Source organism: Primulina eburnea, chromosome 5 (assembly GCF_022965805.1).
Source record: "Primulina eburnea isolate SZY01 chromosome 5, ASM2296580v1, whole genome shotgun sequence".
NCBI classification, from domain to species: Eukaryota; Viridiplantae; Streptophyta; class Magnoliopsida; order Lamiales; family Gesneriaceae; genus Primulina; species Primulina eburnea.
The window spans coordinates 1827287-1847330 of NC_133105.1; the positions used below are offsets into that span (position 1 = coordinate 1827287).

The 20044-nt window shown below is 30.7% G+C and overlaps 2 protein-coding genes across 4 annotated transcripts; both read left to right on the plus strand.

The window, feature by feature from the left end:
* Window positions 1–29: 29 nt before the first annotated feature.
* On the plus strand, window positions 30–4091 carry LOC140832152 (probable plastid-lipid-associated protein 10, chloroplastic). 3 transcript variants are annotated; one of them, XM_073196002.1, is made up of 9 exons: window positions 32–306; window positions 381–494; window positions 650–784; window positions 904–999; window positions 1147–1227; window positions 2273–2359; window positions 2779–2834; window positions 2910–3038; window positions 3710–4091. In XM_073196002.1, the coding sequence occupies exons 1-8, from the start codon at window positions 136–138 to the stop codon at window positions 3031–3033; spliced, it is 864 nt and encodes a 287-aa protein (XP_073052103.1). In that variant the 5' UTR covers window positions 32–135; the 3' UTR covers window positions 3034–3038; window positions 3710–4091. The 3 variants fall into 3 exon arrangements, with proteins under 3 accessions (XP_073052105.1, XP_073052103.1, XP_073052104.1); XM_073196003.1 differs by having other exon boundaries at window positions 3768–4091; XM_073196004.1 differs by lacking the exon at window positions 1147–1227 and having other exon boundaries at window positions 30–306.
* An 8650-nt stretch (window positions 4092–12741) lies between these two features.
* On the plus strand, window positions 12742–14802 carry LOC140831573 (NAC domain-containing protein 43-like). The gene is made up of 3 exons (XM_073195314.1): window positions 12742–13133; window positions 13225–13505; window positions 13967–14802. The coding sequence occupies exons 1-3, from the start codon at window positions 12947–12949 to the stop codon at window positions 14603–14605; spliced, it is 1107 nt and encodes a 368-aa protein (XP_073051415.1). The 5' UTR covers window positions 12742–12946; the 3' UTR covers window positions 14606–14802.
* The last annotated feature ends 5242 nt before the right edge of the window (window positions 14803–20044 follow it).

Genomic DNA, 20044 nt, shown 5'->3' on the forward strand with positions numbered 1-20044 from the left:
AGGGGTTGGGGCTTCTTGTACAACTTAACCCAAACAAATATAATCCCGGCTCCTTGGACAATTTAAGGCGGGGACGGGTACTGGCTTCTTGAACCATCACACCACTGCTGTCTTCGGATTGATCTCTGTTCGCACATGGATGGACCATTGTATCCGCTGGTGTTGCCACTCTCAACTACTCCGTTTCATCCTCCACTGCTCCTTTCTTGCCCAAGAAATCTTTATCTAGCTTTTCATCTTCCGCGTCAAACTCGATTGCAATCTTTACTATGCCTCGCCTCCTCTTCTATCCCCTCCAGCATCAAGGTAATCTTATGTTTTCCCACCTTTATCCCGTTCCCACTTCTTCTTTTTTACCGTGATGATGGCTTTTTATTCAGGACTCGGCTATTGAATTGGAAGATAGAAAATTTGAGCTGCTCAGAGCTGTCGCCGACACCAAACGCGGCCTACTCGCTACGACCGAGCAACGCTCTTCCATCGAAGAGGCTCTGGTTTGTGTTTTCTTTCTTTTTTTTTTCTTTTTTTTTGGGTTGAATTAGCATGCTTTGTTCCCTCCACGCTAAGTTAAAACTTCAGTTCAGTTATTTTATTGCTTGGTACTGAAATTTGTGTCAAAATGGATGTTTTGTGTTGTGTTTGGCGCCAGATAAATGTTGAAATGTTGGACGCTGGGAAACCACTTGACCTCCGCATTTTGGATGGAACGTGGCGCTTGCAGTATACATCTGCCCCTGATGTCCTCATTCTCCTACAGTCTGCTGCAACTCTTCCTTTCCTTGAGGTATAAGGGATTGGTGTGAATTTTTCCTGTCCTACTTTGGTTCCACTTAGTTTACATATTGGTAACTCGTATACATCCCGTTTATGTTGCAGTGTGAATACCTGTTATCTTGTGTGCAGGTTGATCAAATTTTTCAAAATTTTGAGTGCGGAGATAAATCTGGCCATTGCATTGTCCGCAATGTTGTCAAGTGGAGCATCCCCAGATTGCTGGAGGTACTTCCTTTCATATTTCTTTGTGGATTGCATGAATGTTTACCAAGTATAAACCTGTTTTATTTTCTCCTAGTATTTTCTGTAAGAGTAAGACTCACATTTATAAAATTCACTACTTAGGAAAATGCAATTTTCTTACTGTTGCAGGATCAGGAAGGTGCAACATTGGTCGTGTCTGCAAAATTTTCAGTTATTTCTTCACGCAACATCTGCCTCGAGTTCGAAGAGGTTGGTCTCTAAAACAAGAATTATAAGTACTTTGCATTTGATTCAAACTTGCTCGTGCCTGCAAAATTTTCAGTTATTTCTGCAGGTAACAACTAACTCGAGTCTGAAGAGGTTTGCCTCTGAAAAATGAAATCTCGTTAGTTGTCATTTAATGATACCTTACTTTTGTTCTGCTAAATATTTATTGTAAAATCTATACCTAAATTCATACAGTTATGCCCAAAAGCATGAAAAAATAATTGTTCTTTCTCTTTTGGTGCAAAGATGATAAACTAAAATTTTTTAAGAGTTCGTATTGCTGCCTCGATCGTGCATTTGGCTAAGGTAGAATTCTTTAGTGTGTGGAAATGAATCCTGCAAATAAGAAGAGCTTAAATTATGGTTAAAGTAGCTTTTGGGTGAGCAGTGAGAAATGTGATCCAAAGAACTGGACATCTGAACTTATTTTTTTCCTTCTCTTCATTGTCTTTTGTACATCATTTAGAACTGTTCAGATGGTTTCCTTCCCTCTTCATCTGATCATCTCCCTTGTAGTAAATCCTTTTTTATATGTAATTGTTTGTCATGTTCCTCAATATTTATGGCCTAGCAAATAGGTAAGAATTTAGGTTGAGCAAAATCTAGTGCATGCATGGTAACGTTAAACAAGGAAATCTTCTTCAATATCGAATCCTCTTGTTCTTTCATTAAGCCAATTAGATTGGTGTGTCTGCAAGTCTGTCAAAGCATAACTTAATTTTATCATCATGCTCTATTTGCTAACATACTTCATGTATTTTGCAGAATTATAATAATAATAATAATAATAAATCACCTTGTGTTCTTTCATTAGGTCGGTTAGATTGGTGTGGTCTACAAGATGATCAAAGCTTGACTTAATTTTATCATCATGTTCTATTTGCAAACTTATTTACTTCTTGTATTTTGCATAATTGGAGACTAGTTTACATCATATCGTTTTTTTCTATCTCCCAACTGATTATATTAATTTTTTCCATATAAAAACACGGATACGCTTTCTGACCATGTCCATATTTTCGGCCAGATATCCATTCAGAATGTAAATATCAGTGAAGAGTTGCAAGCTTTAATTGCTCCATCAATTCTACCGAGGCAATTTTTGAGTTTACAGGTAAATGATGATCTTTCGAGTTTACATCTGTGGTTTTGTGCAAAGTGTATTTCTATATCACTTGTCTTACCGTTACTTCCTCCTACTGAGTGAACACGTTGTAATAAGTAAAAGGAAGGTAGGATTATTGATCCAGTGGAAACTCGGTGACATATCCTCCTGAATAATGCCATGCATGGAGTTGAAAATTATGAACACTAATTCAACTTCTTGAGGGCAGTAGTTGTATCTTGTCATCACTTTAGGTGATACGATGACTGAATACATACAAATTAGCTTCGATGCAACATTCTGTCTCGACTTTGTCATTGGTGAAGAAACAAATTTTTTAAGATTAGAGTCAATGAACATGGACAAGTTCCAACTTGGTTTTTGAAGCTTATCATGTACTCTGAAAGAAATGTAACTGCCTTTTGCAGATCTTGCAGTTCATTAGATCATTCAAAGCTCAATTTCCTGTGAGAAATTTACAGAGGTAGATAATCTTGAAAATGATGAGCATAATTAAGTTTGAGTGTTTTGTGTTTAATATGGATGTATTTGTATGAAGGCGATCAGTTGGCGGGCTTTACTACCTTTCATACCTGGATAGTAATATGCTTTTGGGTCGTGCAGTTGGAGGTGGTGGAGTTTTTATTTTCACAAGGGCTCAATCCTTGATCGATCTGATATAAAAATTGTAAGCAATCTACTTCTTCTTATATCACTCAATAGAGTCAATCTCTCTTAATTTGTTGTGATAACATTACTATAAAATAATAACCTTTTAATTTCATTATGATTATTTTTATAAAAATAATTCATAAAACAATTAATAACGAATGCATTATAGAAATTTTAAAATTTGATGGATTACTGGATTACTGGATTTATTACTCCCCTGTTAATTGTTCTAAATCTCTCTAATCTAATTAAAACACATAATATTTTGACGTTTATACATCCCTATATCATATTATAATAATTTATAAAAAAATTATTAGGGAAACAATGTCTTAGTTTTCATATTTATTAAATTGTTGAATTTCATTACAACTTTTGTGATATTGCTCAAGCAAAGAAACTCATGTTGAATCATTGATCCAAACACGTATGGGAGCATGCCAATTGATTTGTACTATAGTTGGTAAAGGTGTAATCTAGTTTTAGAAGGTTTGATACCTCATTTGATCTATTCCTTGAAATGCGACTCATGCCCAAAGTTTTCATTTCGATTCTCGCTCCTTGATTTTGGATCCCAAACACACTACATGCTTTATCTCGTTCATTGAGTTTGTGCATTGACTTAAATCATGGTTATATTCTTGCCCATACCTACTGTAACCGAAGCATGTGGCTCTTCATCCGTAGGTAAAAACATCTACCGCGAACTTGTTTCATTGGGTTATAATGTATAGACTCGTTGCAGTTCTGGTGGAACGTATACCTTTATATTTGCGCCACATGATGAGTGACTTTAACACACCAATGGTGGAGGTGCGGTTTTCTACAAGAAGGTGCGCCACGAGACCCACCGGGAACACAACCATGGGATGTGAGGGAAGGTTATTGAAATATTTGTTCTTGCATCTTGTATTCTGGTAAGCTTGTGGTTTGTGGTGACATGCAGGTATTATGGATATGGATGCTCAATATTTCATTTTCAATTACAACCTGTATTTCATTCATACGACTACATCTTTATGTCATATTCCAGGCATTTCACATCTATATATATGTTTTGATGTTATCATGGTGTCTGATGCATGGCGAATAATTTACATCCATTTGAGTATGAAACACGCGATATCCGTTCATCGGACCTCGACCAAAGGGTGCTGGGAAACCAGAAGAGAGCTTAGGAGTCTTGGGTCCAACACCAGTCTCTAGAGAATTTGAATCAATGTTACATGTCTCTCGTATCAATCATAAGCTATCATTAGTTTTTCATATTCGTACAAAACCGAGCCAAATCTAAAGCATATGTAAAACTGAAACCGGGATGAAGTAGAATTTTGGTTTGGCACTTTGGCCTAAATTTATTTGTAGCAGTGATTTTTTTAAAACCAACACCATGATTGATTTATTGTATCTTTGGTGTCTTTCCGGTATATATATATATATATATATATATATATATATATATACACACACACACACACACACACACACACACACACACGCACATACATGCTACTTTGATTAGAAATTTTACATATATATTCTCTATTTTCTAATAAAATCTTTTATTATTATTATTATTATTCTTATAACGAATCTTTAACCAAGATTTGAGAGAAGCTCGAGCGGGGGCGACAAAAATAGTGAATATAATGTTAAAACAGCGCTTCCCGAATCCAATCAAAAGAAGATTGAATTTAAATGAACAGCGACAGCAATACTGAGATTGCTTTTCATCACAGATATATTTTTTTCCCATACATAATAATGTCTGTGTATGCATGATTTGCAAACTAATGACAAATTCTGCCGTCATCCCACGTCATCTTTTTTGCCATATTTCCGAACCGAGTACTTGCTTTTTTTTTTTCATTATTGAAAGGGTCGTACATGCACAGATTAAATCGATAAATAATTGTTGAGTGTAACGAATTAAATCTCTGGTATTCAGTAGATTAAGATGTCATAATTAACCCACTATTAATATAGTTTGATTTCTCAAAATATCAAGCTTAATTAGTCAAAGTCTACATATAATTAAAGAGAGAATATGTTCAGGACCAAATAACATAATGAGTGAGAACAGTGAAACTTCAGTCTTTTAAACCGTACAACTCAAACATCGCGTTTCGATTGCTCTCTCGGCACAACCAATTATTACACTCAACATTTTATATATATAGATATATATATATATATATATATCTATATATATATATATATATATATATAGTTAAAGAATTGACATAAGAACTGTAATCTAGTACTTGTAAGGTGTAACAACAGTGTTAAAATAAATTATCATAAGGTAAATAGTGAGAATATATTCAACTACAACCGACGAGAATAATTGCAAAAAAATTAAAATTAGGGGAGGAGGAGGAGGAGGGGAGCGCTGGTACGTAAAAGTGAAGTGGTTGTTTGGTCAATTGTAGGCTAAAATCATGATTAGGGTTAGAAATCAAGAGAAAAAAATAAAATGGTGATTATGATTATGATTATGATTATGATAAGACGAGGGAGATGGTAATCATGTAATAACGGTATATGTATAATTTTATTTTATTTTATTTTTGTTAGTGATAATCATGGTAATAATTATCGATCTTGCATTAATTCACCATGAGTAGGTTCTTACGAGACAGTCTCACGAATCTTTATCTATGAGACATGTCAGCTCTACGATTATTCATAATAAAAAGTAATAATCTCGGCATAAAAAATAATATTTTTTCATAGATGACCAAAATAAGATCTATGTCTTACAAAATGCGACTCATGAAATCGTCTTACACAAATTTTTGACATTCACGATTTGTCTCTCAACTTGTTTTTTTTTTCCCCTAATAATACATATATATATTCGGGTAATTATGCTTTGTAATGCCTAAATTGCTTGTGCCGATTAATTAATTAGCACAATTTTTTGTCTGAAGATGGTCATTATTTATTTATTTTATTGGCGGCTTTAGAGAAATTGAATCGTGTCAGGAAAATCTAACATAGACCAAATCTTCGGCAACATTCTTTACGATATTAATTCCTAGGTTGAATAAAATTTATTGAGTTGTAACATATTTTATATTTCCATAATTAATACACATGACAACAATTTTTATTGATGAAAATATGCTTTCTGAGACGTGCAAGTTATGGAAAGAATTATTTATTTACGTCCAACGAACATTATATCATATCTTAATCAGTTATTTACAATATTGAGTAAGAATTTAATGCGCAAACTATAATCGATAAATGATTATAAATTGACTCAATCGATTCTATATTGCTTAAAATTGAATTACGAGTACAATTTTGTTTTTGTCGCTTAAGCTTAAAAATTTATCATGATTTTATAAGATACAAAATAATTCATTTTTATTCTTAAAATTTAATATGTTTCACATTTTATATGTTTTTTTGATATGATACTCTTCCGAAATTTTATAATAAATAACAAAGACTGGTTTCCAATATTTTTTTTTATTTCAAGACTTAATTTACAATAAAATATATTTTCTAAAATTTTCAAGAATATCATCTATGACGTAGTTTGATGCTCGAACCACGACTTAAAAAACCTTTATCTACTACATATACATACATACATATATAGTTATGTTATCATGAGCGTAAGTTGGAGGGCATGTACTCATCAGCGTCGCGAGATGTTTGTGAGAACATATCGTTGAAAATATTATATTCTTGTGAAATGTTCGTGTGGACATCTCACAACGATCACGGCTGGATGCCTAAGAAACAGACGTCGAGCATAGAAAATTTATGTTTATTATAAGTTTTATGTCTTTTATGATTGTTCATGGAATATCTATCCTATGCTCAAATTCATAAATCAAATGCCATATTAATAACACGTTAATAAAATGAATATGTTTATTGTGATATGATATCATAAATCTATATCTGGGAGACATATCAATTTGATCCATAAAATAAAATGAAAAAATATTTTTGAAGTAAAAAATAATAATTTTAATTAATTAGATCGAGCTGGAGATCAATTTCATAAAACTAACATGTAAGATCATTTGACAATAGTTTTTGTGTGATAAAATTGGGTGGTCTTTATTTTTATTAGTAATCCACGAAAATACGTGTGTTGATATCTTAAAAACTAGTTACTTATTTTTGTGATTTATTATTAACCATGATTTAGACAGAAAATAATTTATATTAGATTCTCATACATTCAGAATATAGATAAAGATTGATAAACGTAAAGTAGTTTTGATAATTTAGGTGCCAACTATAATAAGTTATTGACAAAAGTACAAATTTGGTCACTTACGTTTGTCATTATTTTGATTATATATATTATCAAATTTCAGTTTTAATTCGTCGATGAGACAATGTCATGATGTTGATGTGTCAATGTCATGTACACTTTCATGCAAAAAAATCTAATCGAGAAAAAATATACAAGACTAAAAGTCAATTTTAATACTTATTTCTTGTTTTTATAAATTAATAAATGTTCATCACCTCTCAAGTACTCCGTTTTGTATCTACTAATTAATCGAGTTGCTTTCTTAAAATAGAATCAAATGTTAATTTTATTTCTCGGAAAAAATCCATCCCAAATATGTTCAACGGGACACGCATTAATTTCACGTGTCTTGTGAGACTACAACTGTTCAAAATTGACTTCCCACACGGGCCCTAACTTACATGTCTATTACACTCTCTATGCTACTTCTTACTTTTTAAATTTAATTGGTATTTTATGAGACGATTAAACATCTTCGTATTTATAATAAAAATTAATATTTTTAACATAAAAAATAATATTTTTTTATGAATAACTCAAATAAGATATATGTCTCATAAACATAATTCGTAAGACCGTCACACAAAAGTTTTTTAAAATACAAGTCGAAGTTTGTGTCCAAATTAGGATTTAAAAAAAATAAAGAAAAGTATTTGTAATCATGTAATCATGAAAAAAATATGCATAATAACTTTATTGGATTAGTTCAGTGAAGTATATACATTTTGCCCATTTTACTAAATTAGAAAAAGCAAAAATTTATGTGAGACGGTCTCACATGCCGTATTTTGTGAGACAAGTCTCTTATTTGGGTTGTCCATAAAAAATGTTATTTTTTATGGTAAGAATATTACTTTTTATTGTGAATATCGGTATGGTTGATCTGTCTCACAGATAAAGATTTGTGAGATCGTCTCACAAAAGACTTGTTGATTGGAAAATTATCGATACCCAGCCTATTGTTCGAAAATTTTAAAGTACGCAATTATATCTCTCTTTTTTTATCCAATCAAATTTTAGTTCACGTATATGCATATTCGATACCCAGCCTATTGTTCGAAAATTTAAAGTACGCAATTATATCTCTTTTTTTTTTATCCAATCAAATTTTAGTTCACGTATATGCATATGGAAATTTTTATTCCATATTATATTATTATTCATGTCAATGGATGAAAGATCCAAACTTTTCATGAAAAACCAAAGAAAATTACGAGTAAGGTTATTCTAAAAATTCTATATTCGGTAGCCTAAAAAATATATTATAATTCCATATAACCTATAGAAAATTACGAGTAAGGTTATTCTAAAAATTCTATATTCGGTAGCCTAAAAAATATATTATAATTCCATATAACCTATATACATCATTTGCCATTATATTTTTCCTATAAAAAAATACCAATTTTGAATAATTTTACCATAACAACTAATTCCATTAATAATAAAATTTATAAGTCAATATGCCATGATGTGGTGCCATGATCTTAGCATATGCAATGATCTTGTCGTAGAAGTGGGTCTGGTGTGGTTTTTTTTTTTTAAAATTAAAATATATATTTCCAATTCAAGGTATTGAATAAGCTAATTTTTTATGCCTTCATGTATAAGTATGCATACAAAACATGATACCCGTACACATTTGAACAATATTAGCGAATATCACAAAAATTCATCTTGTGATCATATGCAGGGGCGGAGCCAGGATTTAAAATTACCTGGAGCTGGCTCCGTCCCATGCTGTATTTAATAAAATAAATAATTAACTAAAAAAATTAAAATAAAAAATATGTAAACATTGATTTCATGAAAACATAGAACAAGAGTATTTAATATTTAATTCCTTCAAAAACGTGGAGCTAAAACACTACTGAATATAAATTCGAAAATCCCATTTACATAATTCTGAATTTTTCCGAAATTCCTACAAAATTCCATAAATTCGTATTTATATTTTCTATAGCGTCTAAACATCCAAATAATAAATAATCTACACTAAAAATCGACAATACTCAATATAAAATCTGGAATTCGAAATAATGCTCAAATAAATTCTAAAAAATTATCGATATCATCAATCGGCTCAAAATAGTAACTACAATAAAAAATTTAATATATATCAATTATCGGAATTAAAAAAACAAAATACCCAAATTTTGAAATACTAAAATCTGAAATTACCTTTAAAATTCGAAATCTAACGAAGAACAACAAGAACGAGCGGTATAAAGTCTAACATTAAGATTTTCTCATATTTTCGGTGAAAACGACGACCAATGGACGACGGCTGATTTCAAGACGACAAAGAAACTTCGAAAATTTGGTATTAAAAAAAAGCTTATTCCGCGGGCTTTCTGAATCTACAATCGATTTTTAAAACTGGCGACCGATTATAAAGTTACGGCAAGTTGATGTAATCAAAATTGTGATGATTTGAAAGAGAAGAATAGAGAAGTTAAAAAAGAAAAAAATACAGATGGAGGCTAATCAACAAATTTTTTAAAATAAAACATATTTATTTTTTTTTTAAAAAAAAATTTAAGTGGGGCTGGAGCCCAACCCAGCCCCTTAGTGCCGCCGCCCCTGATCATATGGATTTTGGAACCGATCCAACATATGAAGAAGTATGATTTTTTTTATTCCAAAATTATTACTTGTCACAATAATATGGATCAAATCGACTTCTTTTATATATATATACACACACAAGCGACTACATTGTTGCCTAAGTGAATAAAAATTATAACTAAAGTAATAATAAAATAGTTCGATATTGTTTTGATAAATAAATGTATAAAATAAAATGGAAAAAAGGGGAAAATATCTCCATCTTTCCTAGCACCATATATCTCAACTCATTATATGTATCAAGCTGTTTGATGAAAGACCTAATTGCAAACTTCCTAATTCTAGTTTCCCTTTTCCTCCTTTGTACTGAAAAATAAATGAGTGTGAAAATTACGAAAACTCTTACATGGTTAAATCCTAAGTAGAGCTGATTAAAATAATGTATGAAGTGAATATAACGAAATAGTATTGACGTGATGTTGGAAAACTGACGAAGAATAAAAACAAAATTACAGAACTATGACTCAAAATCGAAAAATTAGACGACGGAAATTAGTGAACATCACAGTTATTGTATTCGGTCTGCCCATGTGAAGGAGAGGAAAGAACATGATTAAGCGATGGGTGTGACGATAATGGTTGTTTGGAGGGAGCTTTTCTTTGAGATTTTAAGGTCGGATGTCACGGTTTGGGATGGACTCAGCTTAGACAACTGAGACCTCTAACGCCCAAGGTAGGACCATGACCTACTTTATGCTACCTATAGTGGGTCCTTCTTCCACTCTATTTAGTCGGAGCCATCATTCGAATTTGATGTTTCATAAAACTAAATTTACATATATAGTATACAAAGTGTTGTTTTATTTAATCATTTATTAAAATTAACAAAGTATTAGTTTTTGAATAATTATTAAAATTATGATATAATATTATGGATATATTTAAATTTTAAATATCATTATAAAAAATTAATATATCAAAATATTTATATCATTATGAGATAACGCTTAGATGAGGATCGATAATATTTTTTTTTATTGTAAAATTGACTTTTTATCTTGGTTGAGTGAAACTGTTACTAATATAAATATAGAAAAATATATTTACTAAATCATATATTATTTTTCTATCAAAATTTTAGTAATAAATAAATACTTTTTCAAAAGTCGAAGAATTTTTCATTTATTAGATGGATAAATTTTGATTAAAAATATTTGTTATTTTTTAGAACATGTTAAAAATATTTATATAAAAGTTCTAATTAAGATGCAAAAATTATAATAATAGCAGTTTACGAAAAGTCGATAAACAAGAATATACGGTGACACTATTTTACAAAGTTGAAAACGTAATATGGTATAAAAACATATTTTTTATTTAACATGATAGAGAGTAGTGAGAACTAAAATATAAAAACTCAAACTCATAACCGAAATTAAATTAAATTAAATAATATAATCAATACAAACACTTAAATGTATTTTTCAAGATATATAAAATTCAAATTTGAATTTTAAAAATAAATTGAAAAAACTTCATATTTAATTACACATTTTCATATTTGTTTTCAAATATTTAACGTTGTAGGTTAATACATTAGTAATAATAAACATTTCTTCCGATAGCAATTTTTAGGCGGAAACTTTCCAAATATGACAAAAAATCTCTTTTTATATGTATATATAGATTCAACACACACACACACACACACACACACACACACACACACACACACACACACACACACACACATATATATATATATATATATATATAAATAACGTGTTGTAATTGTAGTCCTAAAATTAATAATATATAAATAATTTTAGAGACACATTACAAAAAAATCTTACTGTATTATCTTGTTCTTTATAATCATAATTCCCCTTTTGACTTCGAAAAGATCATTCATTTTAACGTGAGATACTGCGATCAAGGCTCTTTAATTAACATAAGTCGTTGCATTTTTATAGATGTTTGAATTCAACCATACAAAAATGGGGAAAAAGAAAGTTGTGATAGCATCATTTGGTTTGTGGGATAAGACAGACGAAAATATATGATTTGTAGATAATCTATCGATATACATAAATAAAAGAATGATATACAACTCTAATTATTTGTAGAATTTGAGATAAACATATGACAAAACAATGATATACATGCTATATTTTAATGTCTTATTATTGAAATCAAACGATGTCAATGTATAATAATATACATATAGGTACAGTTTGGTACATATAGTAACTATTTGTGTGTGTATATATATGTATGTATTTAATAAACATTTAACATTAACTTAAATGCATTTAAATAAATGTGGGTAATTAAGTAATTTGTAGTATATTTTATCATTAAATTAAAACTATCACACCTCTTACTAAGAATGTTTTATCCTTCTAAAAATGTATTTATCAAGGGCACATGATATTATCATGAGCTTTTTAAAAACGTACCAAACGTGGGATAAGACGGATTATTTATCAATCACACCCTTATCCCGTGTACCAAACAGTGCCATAAGTGCAAGTTAGGAACATTAAAAATATATTATCAGATGATCTGATGCATGATATTTTAGAACTAGGGGTTAAGAAACACACATTTTAAGGTGTTCATACTCGACTTTTTTTATATATAAAAAATAAAATACTAATAATAATTAATTATTTTCAATAATTAATTTGAATAGTTTTTTCCTTGTTGCTAGTTCACCTATGGTATATCCTTTGGATTTATGTGGTTGGTATTGTTGAAGAAGCTAATTAAGGCCCCACTCTAACTCCATCATACCAAAAACCCCAATTCCCATGCATATATCTTAGCCCTACAACTTTATATAAATCATCATCTCCTCCAAACACTTTTCCCTCAACACATGATCTCTTCTTTTATCTTCCCCTAATTCCGATCCTCACACCACTTACACTCAGAAAGGAGAACAAAAAAGACCCTCATCTTTAATTTCAATCTTCTTTCCCGGCTAGCGAAAGTAGACTTATGCATAGCTAATATTTAGTGACACAGTATATATATACTTTGAGAGACAGAAAAATAATATTATTACAATGTCGGATCAGGACATGAGTTTATCCGTAAATGGCCAGTCCCGGGTGCCTCCTGGATTCCGTTTTCATCCGACCGAGGAAGAACTTCTGCACTATTACCTCAGAAAGAAAGTCGCCTACGAGAAAATCGATCTTGATGTCATTCGGGATGTCGACCTTAACAAACTTGAGCCCTGGGATATTCAAGGTATATCTATTATCTATATAATATAAATGATTTTATCCCCAACAAATTTATGTAGATGAAAACCAATTTCTTGACACGATTTTTTTTGCAGAGAAATGCAGAATAGGATCAACCCCACAAAATGACTGGTATTTCTTCAGTCACAAAGACAAGAAGTATCCAACCGGGACTCGAACTAATCGGGCCACTACTGCGGGTTTTTGGAAGGCTACTGGGCGTGACAAAGTGATACACAGTAATTTCCGGAGGATTGGGATGCGAAAGACTTTGGTTTTCTACAGAGGAAGGGCTCCGCATGGCCAGAAATCAGACTGGATCATGCATGAATATAGATTGGATGATCATGTAAACATTCATGACTCCACTGCTAATGTAAGCTACAAGATTTTTTCTCACCTGTTTTTTTGGTTGGTAATATCACTCGATACTTTTTACATCTTATTATGCCCTCAAGTTTATTTTACCTTCGGACACACCATAATATTTGACATTTATAAGATGAATACACATAACACTTGGTATATAGCTATATCGACAAAAAGTTTATGGCAAAAAATTACAAATAAATAATTTGAATTCCTATTTGTTTATTTATTTTAATTTGTAATAAGTGCGGAATTATTTCAATGGGTTCAAAATAAATACCCGAATTTGAGTTATTCTTTGAAATTCATGTTCTCGAACCAACATCTACCCTTTTCTCCAAAAGCAACCTCACATGGTTTTAACAGAAATCTATGGTGTTTTAATACCTTTTTACACAATTACTAAGAATTTTTTTGCAAATATAGATATACATAACTGATTATATTCTTGAAATAAACAAATTGCAGGCTCCAAATAATTTAACCGGAGACTCCGGGACAGAGGAAGGCTGGGTGGTCTGTCGGGTTTTCAAGAAGAAAAACTACCACAAGGCATTGGAAAGCCCTGCGCCGCACATGATGGCGTCGTCTACCTCGATCTTAACCCCAAACCACCCCCAAAACGATGTAGTTCTGGACCACCTGCTCATGTATATGGGAAGATCATCTTCTTCCTGCAAGCAAGAGAACGAAACAAACAGTGTCACCCTTTACTTACCAGATCAGGATCCTTCTTGTTTCGTGCACCTCCCGGGATTGGAAAATCCAACGGTTCATAACATCCTCGCCGAAATGGAGTCATCTTCGTCCGTCAAACCCAATATCGAACCGAGTGACTGGGTGGCGTTGGACCGCCTCGTGGCGTCTCAGCTGGACTGCCACGGCTCCAAGCAGTTTTCGGGATACGACGACCCGACTGTCGATGAAGATTTCTCATTTTCATTCGGTAATAACACTAATGAAATACGATTGCCGAACATGCATAATTCTTCTGATCATATCACACCAGAAAATCTTTCCAGCTCCGACGCAGATTTCTGGAGCTTCGCTCGATCTTCGTCCTTGTCATCGTCGTCTACAGATCCACTTTGCCATTTATCTGTATAATTATACAAAATATTGTAGTGGTTTTTTTTTTTTTTGGTTTTGAATTTCAGAGTCGTAAATGGTAATGATAATAGTAATGATGAGAATGATGACAATAATAATTCGTTAATACATACGTGAGGTTACTGTATTACATGTGTATTAAATTAAGGATAATTCAGAATATCTTATAATATTGGGTGGTGTTTAAATTTTTTCAACCATCTTTATTAAAACATGCATTGTCATGCTACGTCCTTTCACTTTGTCAAGATTATTTTGAACTCTAAGTGAAATATGCATGGAACTAATAATATTTTGAAAGAAATATTTTATTGTCTGTTCGGATAAATATATGGTTAAAAAAACTTCTCTCTTTTGTTTTTAAAGAAAAGATGAATCAGAAGTTTTAATTTTAGAATTTGATTTTTGAAAATTCGAAATCAATTTTAGAAAAGTAAGTATGATAAGATATATGCACCTTTTTTGTTCATGCCCGCAAATCGCAATATCTACTAGTAAGTACTGTGGATGATTTTTAGGGTTCTTAACTTCTTTTTGTGCCGCACTGTCCAAAAAAAATTATAAGTAATCCCTCCTAAAAGGTTCAATTTGACAATATATATATATATGATTACATAGTTCAAATTTTGTTTTTTTAGCTTTTGTTTATTATTTAATAATTTTTATATAATATTTTTTTAATAATTCAAGCTTTATATGTCAATTAATATTATTGAAATATTTTTATGTATTATATATCAGCAGACTTGAAAATTTTATTATAAAAAAATAATAATAATAAGATTGATATTTGCTCTTTCCTCTTGCGTATCAGTTAGATCGTACATTTAACGTGGGCAAGGAGTATATATTTGTGTGTCTCATATTATTATTATTTTAAAATATAAATGTCCCGTCAAATTTAGAATAATTGAAATTCATGCACTAAAAAACTATAAATACGTCGTCGTTAAACTCTGAAGAAAAGTATTTATCCAATCATGTCGTTGAATTTCAGGTGATTTGATGGAATGATCCATGATTCCTGTTTTTTGAAATTTTCGAGCCTTCGTACGTGTTTAAAATTGTTACGTGGTTAAAAAAAATTCGTTAGGTCGAATATTTGAATAGATAATATTTATAATCCAGATATCGATTTTAAAAAAAATAACGATTATGAGTGAACAAAATATTGAGTAAGTCTTTTGTGAGACGATCTTATAAATTTTTATCCGTAAGACAAATAAATCATACTTATATTTACAGTAAACAATTAATACTCTTAGCATAAAAAATAATAATTTTTCGTGGATGATTTAAATAAGAAATTCGTTTCACAAAATATGATCTGTGAGATTGTCTCAACACATAAGTATTTGCATAAAATATTTACTCGATGCAAAGTTTTTTTACTTTGTAATTGACCAATTAAATGTAAGCCAAAAACCTAGCTCCATGTGTCGTCTTGTAGTTAATTTAAAATAAATATGGTATTTTTGTCCAATGACTTTTCCTGTTTTTAACCCACATAACATTCAAAGTTTAGTTTCAATACTGTCATTTTGATTTTTTTTGCTTTCCAATCATATTTCATCGTGTTGACATGATATTGAAAAATATTAATATGACATCATAACTTACCGACTTGTTCGATGCTAATCCAGCAATCTGACTAAAATAGACGATAATAAATAATAAATATATCAAAACCTAAACTAAGACAATTTAGTAGACAAAAAACTTATTTTCTCCTAAATACGAAATGAGTTTCTTTTTGTGGATCCGATTTATTTGAATTTATAATAATAATACTTCCAAATTATATGATCACTTAGCTTGTTGGGTTCTAAATTCAAAAATAATGAAAAATATAGATATATATATATATATATATATATATATATATATATATATATATATATATATATATATTATATTGAGTGAGTCTCATGTGAGACCATCTCACAGATCTTAATCTGTGAGACGGGTCAACCCTACCCATATTCACAATAAAAAGTAATACTCTCAGCATAAAGAGTAATATTTTTTTCATGGATGATCCAAATAAGAGATTCGTCTCACAAATACAACCTGTGAGAGCGTCTCACACAAGTTTTTGCCCCATATATTTTATATCACATGATGTTTCACCAAAATATATTAAAGTGGGGTTTACCGACAGACCCGTGTATAGTGGGAAATCGAAGAGTCAAAATGCTATTCATCAAGGAAATAAAAAGACATATTGTTAATGATTTGATAAGAAGGGGAAAGGGGGTTTTGGGCAATATGACACTGATTTCTCATGTTTCTTCGTGACGTTTCACTTTCTTTTCACCCAATTGATGCCTACGTTTTAACGCAAAACCCTTTACTAATAACAAACCCACCACTCTTCACCTTCGTGACCCAAATTTCTTCAAATCAAGTAATAAGTATTCATACTTCTTTCTTTTCAAAACTTTAACCGATCATGATTTGTCATCACTTTGAATTAATGATATCCCTCGTAGATGGAAATTTACTCACACATGGTGGCGGTTTGCATGAAAAGTCTGTTAAATATTTGACTTGATCAAGATAACATGATTTTTACCCTAAAAACAATGGGATGACGAATTTGGTCAAGATCTGAAGATGATTAAAATAGTGTTTGAGAGAATTTTTGCTTATTTTAAAGTGATTATTTTAGAGATTTTTTGAAAATAGCCGAGAATCAAAAGTAAGGAGTTAGTGCTTTAGAGAAAAATTGATTTCAATCTTATTTTTGATAAAATTATAACAATATGCTTAAGCTACATAATATTTGCCTTTTTTATTATCTAAATTTTAGTAATCACACGATCCGATCTCCAATTTATTTATATAATTATTATTATTATATTAAATTTTGAATATTTCTATCAAAATTATTTTATATTTTTATAACATGAATGTTTCAATATAAGATTTAATAAAAAAAAAAACAAGTGAATTATGTAAAAAAATTAAATCTAGAAAAGTAGATTATAAAAAAATGTTTTTAAAATATAAAATTCTTGTAATAAAATATGATTTGAATTTTATGGATTTCATTGGAAACTATTTAAAACTTATATATAAATAAAATTTAACGCTTTAAAAAATCTGAAAAATATTTAGAAAAATGAGAGTAATTGTGAAATATTATCAATTTTTTAAAATATTCAAATATCATATTGTAACTTTAAACAATTAACAAAAAAATAGAAGCGGACAAAAAGACATCTCCGTTAAAATTATTGAAATCAACTATCTGGTTTTCATAAATACTCCAAAACATTTATACTTGGCTGGAATCCAAGAAGTAATTCTTACAAGTTTTTCTAAAAACTCTCTAAATAGGTTTCCGATCATAAACTTTTCTAATTTGGAATTTCATTAATTTTTGTTTCTCCTCTTACAATTCACGGCCCACACGCTGCTATAATAACGTCCTTGCTGCAGAAAGGCTAAACGAGCAGCTGGAAATCTTTTTGCCTGATTTGGACTTGGTAGCCATATGCAAATGATTGCACCTTTCAAATTATATATATATATATATATATATATATATATATATATATATATATATATATATATATATAGCTTGTGAGCTGAAATATTACAGACCCAACACAAATTTCTTTAAATTTTATTTAATTTGCTGACAATTATATAACTGGTATTTTTCCATCCATTATGAGACTTACCTAATCACAGAATAAAATTTAATATCCTTTCATTTACACAAACTTATATGATATTCAACATAAATTAAGGTATATTTCCAATTTTTTCCGAAAAGTGGATAGGAGAATATGGTGTGAATTCGATTGTTTCCTGAACAAAAATTTTTGTAATGTAAATTTTATGAGAAAGAATTATAAATAAGTATGTACACATATTTCTGGGAAATGCAAATACTTTCCGAATATATGAACAAATTAATATCCCTTTGAGGTTCAGCTTCCACTTGATGTGGAAGTTGGACTAATTTGCTAATTCGATCTTTAACGAGCATCTAATATTACAGTTAGATATCGGAGCGTTAACAAGTCTACATCGAAGAAAATAGGCATGACATGATCCTTATTTCCGACGACAATTTTTACAACACGTACAGGGGAGCTAGGGATAATTTATCTGCAGCGAGTGGATTTACAACCAATGACTACGTTTGACGTACAGGGTGGAATTCAGTCATGAACTGGCCATGCGCGCGGCATACGGTCTTTCGGAGTTAAGATTCAAAGGAACTATTGCAATGACAAATACCAACATGGATGATTCTCTTAATCCTTATATGAATAAATATCTTTCAATTCCTTACTTGTAAATTGAACTGTGCAGCTGGGGTTTCCTTACAACATCGTACAGAAGTTTCATCAAGTCAAAAATCAAATTTGGAAATGGCTGTACATCAAAATAGACTTGTCTTTCCAGGACGCAGAAAATCAAAAATACAAATTTTAGTATATATGGTTAATAAAATATTTTTGAGCGCAGCACACCGTTTGCTCCACCGTATTTTGAAAAAAAGGAGATTGGGAAACTAAAATTACAGAGATCAATATTTGTTTGACCAGGCCAGAGGTAAATGCACCACTGTCACCGGCCCCCTTTACCCAAAAAAACAAAAAACAAAAAATAAATAGAATCTGGATTCCCCTGCACCTGCACATGTCTTGCTATCTGATATAATAATAATCCATACGGATTTATTTTGGGAATAAAATGATTCTATTGAATTTGATATATCTTCTTTTTTTAACGCATCACATTTCGAACTGAAACTCAAGATTCTTGGCACAGTTTACTTTAAAATACGACTCTATTCATTATTTTATATTCTGCTCGATCTACAGTTCCTTTCCCAGTACCGGTAAATAATATTTTATTTAAAATATAGATTCCCTAATTTTTTTAAACAGATCTGTTAATCTTCACTCCCCAACAAAAAAAAGAGTGAAAATAGCCAACGCATTTGATAAAATGGCTCCTTTACCAACGGTTCACTTGCAATATGACACACAGCACGTGAAGGCAAGAGGAGAGTCAGCAATTATTTATGGCACGTTCAAGCACAAAGCCCACCTTTTTTTTTCAGATTTTATTGTGTGTCCATAGGATGATTTTATGCCACATAATTTGTTTTTAAATCATGTTTATGAGAACACCTTGTAAAAAAATTATAGAATCACCATTTATTATGCAAGTAAACGGGCATGGATTCCTAGGTGACAGCTTTCTTTCATTTGAAACTCTCTCTTTTTCTCTAGCTCTCACGTTAATGTCGTTTAGTAAATACCACTCGGATGCCACTACAAAAATGCCTAAATAAATTGGAGCTTTTTACCTGTCACTTTAACGATCCAATTACCATTTTAAGCCAAAAATAGAACTGCGACCGAATACTACTACCCTTCTTCTTTGTTATCTATCACCTGCGCTCCAATC